Raw genomic sequence first — 11,441 nt, 5'->3', positions numbered from 1 at the left:
AAATACAGAATATCAGTTTAATAATACCAAAATCTAGGTGATGTACAGTGAGGTGCACTATCAAGCTTCAGCTTTGCTGTACATTTGAAACAGTAAGGTGTTGAGAAAAAGTTTTTTCTTTTCTTTGAAACGGCATCTACGTAGTCCTGGCTGGCCTGGAGCTTGCTAGCTATACCAGGCTGGCCTCAAACTCACTGCATCTGCCTCCCATATGTCTATGTGATGCTCTCCCAGCCTCACCAGCTGCACTGAAATACTAGTCTACTAATTTAAGGACAAGCACTAATTTTCATTCACTTCCCCTCTTGGTTATTATATTTTTTCTTTCTTTCTTTAGTATCTTAAAAAAAAATATTCTTTTGGGGCTGGAGAGATGGCTCAGAGGTTAAGAGCATTGACAGCTTTTTCCATAGGTCCTGAGTTCAATTCCCAGCAGCCACATGGTGGCTCACAGCCATCTGTAGTGAGATCTGATGCTCTCTTCTGGTGTACAGGCAAATATGCTGTATATATAACAAATAATTAAAAAAAAAAAAGAGTTCTTTTAGAGATGTTTATGTTACCAGCTGCTGTCAAATTCTTTGGCTCAAATGATCCTCATTCCTCAATCTCCCAAACAACTGAGATGATCCTAGTGAAGGAGTAAAGGCAGGAGAACGGAAGTTGGAACTGGGACTACAGGAATATGCCACCACACTCAACTTCACTCCACCTTCCTTCCTTTTAAAGACACGTGTGCGTGGGGGGTGGGGGTACATGCACATGCCACAGTATGTGTGTGGAGGTCAGAGGATTACTTTTGGGAGTCAATTTTCTTCTACCAGTGGGCCCCAGGGGTCAGACTCGGGTTGTCAGGCATGGAGGCAAGTCCATTACCCACAAAGCTACCCTGACAGCTTCCCTTAAAAAATGTTTTGTGGGCTGGAGAGATGGCTTAGTGGTTAAGAGCACTGGCTGCTCTTCCAGAGGTCCTGAGTTCAATTCCCAGCAACTACATGGTGGCTCACAACCAACTGTAATGAGATCTGGTGCCTTCCTCTGGCGTGTGGGCATACATGGAGGCAGAATGTTGTATACATAATAAATAAATTTAAAATTTTTTTTTTTTTTTTTTTGTTTTTCGAGGCAGGGTTTCTTTGTGGCTTTGGAGCCTGTCCTGGAACTAGCTCTGTAGACCAGGCTGGTCTCGAACTCACAGAGATCCGCCTGCCTCTGCCTCCCGAGTGCTGGGATTAAAGGCGTGCGCCACCACCGCCCGGCTTACCTTTAATTTTTAAAAAATATTTATTTATTATGTATACAATATTCTGTCTATGTGTATGCCTGCAGGCCAGAAGAGGGCACCAATCCTCATTAGAGATGGTTGTGAACCACCATGTGGTTGTTGGGAATTGAACTCAAGACCTTTGGAAGAGCAGGCCATGCTCTTAACCACCGAGCCATCTCTCCAGCCCCTACTTTTACCTTTATGTGTGATAATTACACACACACACACCCTATCACTGGAGATTATTTAGTTACTAGGTAACAGGAGTTGGTTACATCCTATCCTTATACATGTTTTAAAAAGACCATTTTTCTGGGGGCCTGGGGTGGGTCCCTTCATGTAGCTTAGGTTGGCTTTGAACTCCTGCTCCAGTCTCCCTCCCTACTGCTGAGATTATGAGTATGCATAACCATACCATGCACAAAATTTCAAATTAAATAACATTCTGAAGTAGAGACTGGGAAAACAGGATGGTGGTAGAGTTTTGCCTAGCATGCAAGAGACCCTGGGTTCAATTCCTGTCCCACACAAAAAAGAGGAAAGAAATCGCAAAGGAACTAAGTTTGTGTTACCTGACTATATAATCTGATACTCAAGAAGCTGTGGCAGGAGGGTTGAAAATCTGAAAGTCAACAAATGCAACTTAGCAAGACTTACAATTCCTAGCATGCACAAGACTGTGGGTTCAATTTCACTGGGAAAAAAAAAAAAAACTGAAAAGAAAAAAAAAACTAAATAAGGGGTGGCAGAGGAAGGACAAACAGCAAGTCTGCAGATCAGTTTATTAAGATGGAATCACTGCTAATTACAAGGAAGCTACTTGCCATAATCAATGATGTTCTCAAGAACTTGTGATACACATTAGAAACAAATGGTTCACAACCACAAGGAACTTTTCCTGATGCCCTGAGACAAGGCTGAGGTGATGAACTTGCGCAGTTACTTCAAGCTGCTGAAGAGTTTGTGGGCCACCTAGATAAGAAAAAGAAAGCATCATTTGGCTTTAACATCATGGCTCACAGGCCCTCACCACTTAGAACAGTGCTGCTCCTTTCTGGACTCATTTTTAAGCATCCTTATCCATTCTCGGGTCCCGGTACTCGCTTCAATTACCTGACTTTTTTCTGTCTGCAACTCCGAATTTTTTTTATCTACTACTTTTTTAGAAATTATTTTATGTGCATTGGTTTTTGCCTGCATGTGTGTCAGTGTGAGGATGTTAGAGCCATTGGAACTGGAGTTACAGACAGCTGTGAGCTGTCATGTGGGTGCTGGGAATTAAACATAGGTCCTTTGGAAGAACAGCAGTGCTCTTAACTGCTGAGTCATCTCTCCAGCCCCATCATCTTCTTTTTGAAGTTGCATGTAATATACTGTAAGCGTCCACTAAATAATCAGCACACAAATCTATTTTGGGGATTCTCTTGGCAGGAATGTGCCACCACCTACTAGAAATCTCAAACTCTTTATTTATTTATTTATTTATTCATTTATTTTTTTTTTAATTTTTTTTTTTTTTTTTTTTTTGGTTTTTCGAGACAGGGTTTCTCTGTGGTTTTGGAGCCTGTCCTGGAACTAGCTCTTGTAGACCAGGCTGGTCTCGAACTCACAGAGATCCGCCTGCCTCTGCCTCCCAAGTGCTGGGATTAAAGGCGTGCGCCACCACCGCCCGGCTTTTTTTTTTAATTTTTTGAGACAAGGTTTCTCCATAACAGACATGGCTATACTGGAACTCACTCTGTAGACCAGGCTAGCCTCAAACTCCCCGAGATCTGCCTGTTTCTCCCAAGTGCTGGGATTAAAGGTGTGAGCTACCACTGCCCAGCTGAAATCTAAAACTTTTTATATTTCTCTTGGATATATACGTAGGGATGGAATTGCTGCTCAGTGTTATCTGTAGCCACAGGCTAGATCCATGCTTAACTCTTTACACTGAAAAGAAAGGATCTGTCTGTTTAGATCAGGCTGGCTTCAAACACCTGGGCTCCAGTGATCTTGCCTCAGATGCATGAGTAACTAGGACAGCAGCTGGCTCTGGGCTTGCCTGTCGAAGGAACTGCCAAGATATTTTACATACTGGCTATGTCACTTTGTATTCTATCATCAGAATGAAATTTCTACTTTCTCCCACATTTCTCTGACATGTAACACTACCCTCCCACACCCACTGGTGGTCAAATCCAGGACTCACTAGACAAGTGTTCTACTATCTACACTCAGTAAAGTGGCTAGCCAATCAGCTGTCCTTTTTTAAAGGCAGGATCTCATTCTATAGACCAGACTGGACTAAACTCAGTATGTAGCCCAGGCTGGCCTCAAACTCATGGCAGTCATCATGCCCCAGCATTCCAAATGGTAAGTGCTAGACCATAGGGATGAGCCAACACATCTCTCCAGCTTACCTCATCAGTTTAAGAAAATGAATCTTATCATATTCTGCATGTGTGTAATATGTGTAAAATACTGTCATATGAAAGAGTGAAGTACGAACTATAAAAAGAAAAAACTGTACAACCAACTAGGTGTGAGACATATGGAAGGAACACACACAGAAAGAGCAGACTATCTCAGTATACTATCTGGGGCTGGAGATGATGGCTCAGCGGTTAAGAACACTAGCTGCTTTTTTAGAGGTGCAGAGGACCTGGGTTCAGTTTCCAGCACCCACATAGTGAGTCAGAACTGACAATCAATCCAGTTACGGAAGATCTGATGTCCTCTTCTAACTTTCTTGGACACCAAGCACATACACGGAACCCATACCCATAAAATCAATTAAAAAATAATAAAAAAATGTTTTTAAAATACAAAATTCAGGGCTGGGGGTTTAGTTCAGTGGCTAGAACATTTACCTAGCATGCATAAAGCCTTGTTTTATCTCCAGGACTAAAATAAACATATATATAAAAATCCAGCCGGGCGGTGGTGGTGCACGCCTTTAATCCCAGCACTTGGGAGGCAGAGGCAGGTGGATCTCTGTGAGTTCGAGACCAGCCTGGTCTACAAGAGCTAGTTCCAGGACAGGCTCCAAAACCACAGAGAAACCCTGTCTCGAAAAACCAAAAAAAAAAAAAAAAAAAAAAAAAAAAAAAATATCCAGCTTCCCTACTATTTAACAATGCATGTCAGGATTTTTTTCCCCTGTCAGAATCTGTTCCAAGATGTACAATGTTGACAGTGATACCTACCTCCAACATATATGGTAAGGACTCAGGACATCTATGTATGTAAAATGCTTTTCACAAAACCTGACATGCAGGGCCCACAGTAAATGGTTACCAATGGGTCAAGCTGGAGCATGAAAACCACTGAACAGCTTTGCCCTTCCTGTCTTCAGAGTGACTTACACAGTGGTCCCGTGCATGCAAGAAGTCAAAGAGCTCCTCTGTACAGTCCTCTTCTGTCTGTGATCGGGAAGACACACGCTGATCACAAAGCTCTAGCCGCTCCCGGGCCTTCACACACTTCTCCAGCTGCTCACACTGCTCTCTCACTGTTGTCAGGGGGTCCTGACAAACAAGCAGAAAAAATAAATATTTAAAAAGTAAAGAAAAGCTTCAGAAAACATCCACCAAATGTATGAGCTTTGATCAGTAAATCACCAATCAAGGTGCTACCCTAACTTACCATTCAGGCCAGCTGGCAGAATCACATTGTAGCCAAAAATGGCAGAACAGGGACGCCCATTTAATTTTTTGATGCTAAGTACTAGGGAAGTTTCAAATTTCTGCCTTCCAAGCTTGCCAGTATGCACTAAAAGGCTCAGTACTATCCGAGAAACAAGGTAGTAAAGGAAATCTGGTCAGATAGGAAGTAGATCTACTGGAGACATCACCGTTAACACAACATTTAAGATTGTGTAAGAATCAGGCTTAGCTCCCTACTTGCAAAGTCAGAAAATGTAAACATGGAAAACTATCTAAAAAATTTCCTTCAGAGTTCTTTATTAAAGCACAAGCAGATGAGTGCCCAGTCCTTGAAAATGCTGACTCCAGGTGTGACCAAAGAAGCCCCAAACCTAGGAAAGACTCCCAAACCCTCACTGCATAGGAGGTACAAAGGCTACAATCCTTAAAATGCCCTAGAGTTTCATGAAGCTCAAATTTCCTACTTCTAGTAAGATAGTTCAAAACCGGAAGCAGCACTTACCACTAATTCTTCCTCCTCTTCCTACAAAAGGAAAAGAAAATTAGTGTCAGCAGCACTTTCACAACAGGGAAACATTGTCACAATCCTACATGGAAACACTGCCACAATCCTACATGGAAACACTGCCACAATCATACATGGAAACACTGCCACAATCCTACATGGAAACACTGCCACAATCCTACATGAAAACATTGCCACAATCATACATGAAAACATTGCCACAATCCTACATGAAAACATTGCCACAATCATACATGAAAACATTGCCACAATCATACATGAAAACATTGCCACAATCATACATGGAAACACTGCCACAATCATACATGAAAACATTGCCACAATCCTACATGGAAACACTGCCACAATCATACATGGAAACACTGCCACAATCCTACATGGAAACACTGCCACAATCCTACATGGAAACATTGCCACAATCATACATGAAAACACTGCCACAATCCTACATGGAAACACTGCCACAATCATACATGGAAACATTGCCACAATCCTACATGGAAACACTGCCACAATCCTACATGGAAACATTGCCACAATCCTACATGAAAACACTGCCACAATCCTACATGGAAACACTGCCACAATCCTACATGGAAACACTGCCACAATCCTACATGGAAACACTGCCACAATCATACATGAAAACACTGCCACAATCATACATGTTAACACTGCCACAATCATACATGGAAACGCTGCCACAATCCTACATGGAAACACTGCCACAATCATACATGGAAACATTGCCACAATCATACCGATACTAGCATTATGGAGAAAAGACTGTAGTAATCATTATTTTATGATGATGTTTTGACACCCTAGGGTCCTTGCTAATTTCAGTGCTAACCCTGCCTCCCCAGAATTAGCTAATTTTTAGAGAGAAAATGCAGCTTACCTGGGAACACACCCTTCATGCAGCAGTCAGTCTAAAAGCCATAAAGCAGTCACTTCCTTAGGCGAATCTCACACAAACTTTGTATTGCCCTACTCCAGAAGCAAATATCAACAAGGGAGCAGCACCACAGCTCAGAGCTCACTCAAATTATTCGTACTACCCAATCCTTAATTTGATCAAGCTTGCTTCCTTTGTCTCCATCATTCCTTCCCACAGAAACCAAGGCTCTGAGCCTTGTTTTCCCGGTGACTCGTTTGACCTGGTACGGTCTCGCTCTAGCCCAGACTGGCCTCATGTTTGTGGCAGTCCTCCCACCTCACCTTCCCAGCACTGGAATTAGAGACGTGAGTCACCATGCTCTGTTCCCTTTCCAACGTTCATAAAAATACTTGTGTGGATGTAGCATGTGCACATGTGTGTGCAGGTGTGTGCATTACTGTGCATGGAGGCCACTGCCGGGGCATCAGCTATCCTCCCAAATCATGCTAGGGAGGCAGGCAGCAAGCCCTAGTGACCTTCCTGTCTCTAGCCCCTCAGTGTGTAATGCCTAGCTTTTACCTGTGTACCTGCGTGCTATGATCCATTCTCTAGCCCTCATGCTTGGGCAGCAAGTCCGGCCTTGAACTTGCAGCAGTCCTCCGGCTTCGGCCTTAATGCCTGGATCACAGGCATGAGCTACTACCATGCCCAGCTCCTCTGGTTCCTTTTGCTCACTCTTCCCGCATTGCCCTGCAGTATGTGGCATGCCTCAGAACTATAAGTAATAGATTCTCCTGCCATTGTTTCTTCTCCTCCCTGCTTTTATTTTTAATTACATTTTATTGTGTATGACTGCAGAACTGCCATAGCAAACATAGAGAAGTCAGTAGACAACTTGTGAAAATCAGTTTTCTTCTTCCTCCATGTAGATCCTGGAGAACTAAGGTTGTCAGGCGTGGCAACAGGCACTTTTACTATCTCAATGGCCAATTATTTACTTACTATTTATTTATGATGATGTGAGCCACAAGTACTATTCAGCAAAAGTACAGCTGACAGACCACTAGACAGATTTACGGGAGGATACACTCTAAGGAGCAACCCGATTTGCAGAGTTTTGGGAACACCTGTCTTTTGGATAGTCAATTCTGTAGAAATCTTGTGAAACCCTGACATTTCTCCCTTCCATAATGGCATTCACCCCAAATCCCTCAGCAGTGTAGGAATCATTCTTTAAGCCTGACTTTCCTGTACTGGTAACTGGACACCATTCCCCACACTATGGGGCCCTGGTGTCAAAGCATTCACTCAGCCAAACCTACACCATGACAGCTGTCCTTATTGACAGAAAGGAGCTCTGAGCAGGAGGCACTGAGCAGGAGAGACACAGTGTGTCTGCTCTCACTGATAAACAGATGGGTCTGGGTGGCTCTAAATTCTCTAGCAGCAGACTCAGGAAGATGTAATCTACTGGTCTTTGCTCTGCCCTAACAAGCTATTAATATTCTGTACTTCTCTTCACCTTTCATTTGGCACAGGTCTTAGTCTAGGAAATTAACTGTTTGCACCTTACCCCAAAAATATACAGGAAAAAACCTTGGGTCACTAAACCAACCCCAGATAAAGAAATTTCTTCTCACCTGGGTGCCAGCGGATACAGCACAAGGATGCTTGGCTTGGGGGTGGGGGGGAACCTCTATCCTAATTCTCCCTGTATTTGCTGGGGAACTTCACAGCCACACCCCTTCTGAGACATAAGGCGCCTACCTTGTCAGTCTTTTGTCCATCCAGTTAGCCCTAAAAAATGCATGCTTGTTAACTATGTCTGTGGGTATGTGAACTAAAAACCTCGTGGGATGGGCAGAACAGCTAAAGAACAGCAAAGAACAACGGCCTTTAATCCCAGCACTCGGGAGGCAGAGACAGGCAGATCTCTGTGAGTTCGAGACCAGCCTGGTCTACAGAATGAGGTCCAGGGCAGCCAGAGCTGTTTACACAGAGAAACCCTGCCTCGAAAAAAAAAAAAATAGCGAGGAGGAACATCAAAAGGCAAACATCAAGAGAGCATTAGAGAGAGCATAGAAAGAATAAATGGGACATGATAAAAGACTTATGTGAGCTAATTATTTTATCTACCCTCATATCTTTAGCTAGTTTTTCGCCTGCTATAGCGATCCTTCTAAATCCTGAGAGGTTTAGTGGGGCTTATCCGCAATGTAAACCTCGATATTTATTTATTTTGGGTTTTGGAGTTGAGGTTTCTCTGTGTAGCTTTGGAGCCTGTCCTGGAATTTGCTAGGTAGATCAAGCTGGCCTTGAACTTGCCTGCCTGCCTGAGTGCTGGGATTAAAGGTGTGTGCCATTCATCTCCCCCCACCCCCTTTGCGGCCTTTTCTTTTTAAGATAGAGTTCTGCTGGCCTTGAACTTCTTCATTGTCCAGCCTCAACCTCTCAAGTGCTAGGATCACCTGTACAAGCCACTATGCCCAGTCCATAAATTCTTTCAAAGGTAGCTGTCTCCATGTACACCACCTCACCATATTTTATTATTTTAAGATAGACACCACCTCACTTGCATCAGTGAGAACTAAATGTGCAGAACAATCTACAGTTTATGAAGTGCATATAGCCTTTATGAAATGATTGGTCAGCTCTTAAGGAAGTAATCCCAGTTTAGAAACAATAGCAGTGATTATTAAACATTTGCCGATAACAGACTCAAGTCATCAGATAATCCAGTGGGATCTAAAACTTAAAAGTATTTTGATTGTTAAGGATGTAGCTCAATAGCCGGGGTGGCGCACGCCTTTAATCCCAGAACTCGGGAGGCAGAGGCAGGCAGATCTCTGTGAGTTCGAGACCAGCCTGGTCTACAGAGCCAGTTCCAGGACAGGCTCCAAAGCCACAGAGAAACCCTGTCTCGAAAAACCAAAAGAAAAAGAAAAAAAAAAAAAAAAAAAAAGGGGATGTAGCTCAATGATAGAGTGCATTCCTAACATTGCACAAAGTCCTTGGTCCAATTCCCACACTGAGAGGGAAAACAAAATATCACACACACACCAACCTACAAAACAAAACCACTCTGCTTTGCCTTAAACAGGTGAGGAGTAATTCCAGCACCTAAAAGGTAGAGAATCAGGAGCTCAAGTTTGAGTCCAGCCTGGACTACATAAGACCCTGTCTCAAAATAGTAACTAAAGTATCTGGTAAATATTGCTAGAAACAGCTAAACATTGAATTTATATCCCAAACTAAGTTTAGAGGAAAACCAACTTTTTAAAAGATTTTCACTATTTTTTAACTATGAGTATTTGGGACCGGGGGGAGGTATGTACACACTAATGCAGGTGCCTCTGGAGGTCAGAGACATCAGACCCCTTGGAACCAAAGTTACAGCGACTGCCAGTCACCTGATCTAAGTCCTAGGAACTTAACTCAGATTCTGCAAGAGCAGTGCTGCAGCCACCACACCATCTCTCCAGCTCTTTTTCTAGCCCCTTAACCTGAATATGGAATATGAAAATGGTCAAACCTAAACCCCTTCCTTTAGCCAACCTAACTAAAGTTACAATCACAGCCCTTTGGCTTGCAGATCAACACAATTATAAAAGTCTACACAACTTCACCCAAGACCTCCCAGTGTGTACCTTGAAATTATGGTTCTTTCACAAAATTAATTCAACTTTCTTCATTTTATTATTTACTGATTTGTTGATTTATTGGCTTTTGTGGTTTTTGTTTGTTTGTTTTGTTTTGGACACAGGGTCTCTAATAGTTCTGGAGCTCAATGTGAAGACCAAGACAGCCTTGAACTCAGAGACCCTTCTTCCCGCCTTTGCCTCCTGGGTGCTGCGATTAAAGGCATGATCCACCACGCCCAATTTTCTTAATTTTAAAACTTATCTGATGCCATTGTGGTTTTTGGCACCTTGCTGAACTTTCTGAGCCTGGCTCCAACACTTTCTGAAAATTGTTAAGACTAGAAAAAATTAAGGGATAAACGATTTTCCAAATAATCCCAAGTCCATAAAGCCCCGACGGCTTGTCCTGAAGCAGACAGAGGACAAATGTATAGGAATGGAAGCAAAACGAGTCGCTTTTGTAAAGTACTGTGTTCTAGCTCTGTCTCCAAAGCTGTGACGTTTGGACTCTATTCCCAACTGCACTGTCTGGCTAGCGGTGTGCCTTTAGAAAAGATAATAAACTTCCTTGCTTGCTGCCTCATCTATAAAAATGACCAAAACTAATGTACCTTATATTTACCTCATGGGAAACTTCCAGTTAAATGTCTTAGTACACGGAAAGCACAAGAACAGCGAGCAGTCAGTATTCACCGCACTGGTACTCAAACCTGGGAAAGGCTCCCTCTTTCCCACAATTACACTGCACATTCTTACAGTGCCCCCAAAGACACAAGTCCTCGACCATCTCCATCTCAAAAGATAAACAACACTTTTTGTTTGCGGGGCTGGTGAGTGAACACAGGCCTTCTTGATGGTAGGCTAACGTTTTACTGCAAAACTACACCCCAATTCCTGAATCACTTTTTCACAGAAAATGGTTTAAGGCTCGGGTCCTCGGAACCTCCACAAATAGTGATTGCTGCCCTAAGCTAGGTTAAAGACCAACGTCGGTCTGTTTGCTTCAGACACTTGTCAAACCAGACTCAAAACAACAGACTGACTGAAAACAGACTTCTTTCTTCTTAACACAAGTTTTAATCGGTACAGCATTATAACTCCAGTTAAACTTTCACATTCGTGGGTTGGGAAGACTACCCATTAATTTACCCAAGGTCACTCAATGAATTCTGAAGATGAGCGGCGGAAACCACCTCCCTGCACCCCGCCAACCCTAGGAGGTTAAACCCGGACTGAGAGGACCCGGGAAAGTGCTCTGGTGCGCTAGGTCCCGGGCCTCAGGACATTGGGGAGAGTTAAGAGCCAACCTCCTAGCTTTACCTCTTTGGGGTCTCCGGATCCAGTAAGCATCTTTCGTTCGTCCTCTAGTCCCATGTCCGAACGCTGCTCGGGATTCAACACCAGCAGAAACAACGGTACCTACTCCAGGATCAAGAAGGACTTGTAAGGGTCATTTGACGGATATCCGGCGACCTGGCCG

The 11,441-nt window shown here is 43.3% G+C and overlaps 1 protein-coding gene across 1 annotated transcript; it reads right to left on the bottom strand.

The window, feature by feature from the left end:
• Positions 1-2,032: 2,032 nt before the first annotated feature.
• Positions 2,033-11,431, bottom strand: LOC130883686 (cytochrome b-c1 complex subunit 6, mitochondrial). The gene is made up of 4 exons (XM_057784380.1): positions 11,282-11,431; positions 5,417-5,437; positions 4,615-4,776; positions 2,033-2,239 (listed from the first exon to the last, which is right to left on the bottom strand). Exons 1-4 carry the CDS (start codon positions 11,333-11,335, stop codon positions 2,207-2,209), a joined length of 270 nt encoding a protein of 89 aa, XP_057640363.1. The 5' UTR covers positions 11,336-11,431; the 3' UTR covers positions 2,033-2,206.
• Between the last annotated feature and the right edge of the window lie 10 nt (positions 11,432-11,441).

This window comes from Chionomys nivalis, chromosome 11, assembly GCF_950005125.1.
Source record: "Chionomys nivalis chromosome 11, mChiNiv1.1, whole genome shotgun sequence".
In the NCBI taxonomy this organism is placed as follows: Eukaryota; Metazoa; Chordata; class Mammalia; order Rodentia; family Cricetidae; genus Chionomys; species Chionomys nivalis.
This window is presented reverse-complemented; position numbering and strand designations above follow the sequence as displayed.

Coding starts and splice junctions, on each gene's coding strand:
- LOC130883686 (XM_057784380.1), bottom strand. CDS start 11,335: ATGGGACTAGAGGACGAACGAAAGATGCTTACTGGATCCGGAGACCCC. Junction 5,438..11,281: donor GATCCGGAGACCCCAAAGAG/GTAAAGCTAGGA, acceptor TTCCTTTTGTAG/GAAGAGGAGGAAGAATTAGT. Junction 2,240..4,614: donor TGCATGCACGGGACCACTGT/GTAAGTCACTCT, acceptor TTTCTTATCTAG/GTGGCCCACAAACTCTTCAG.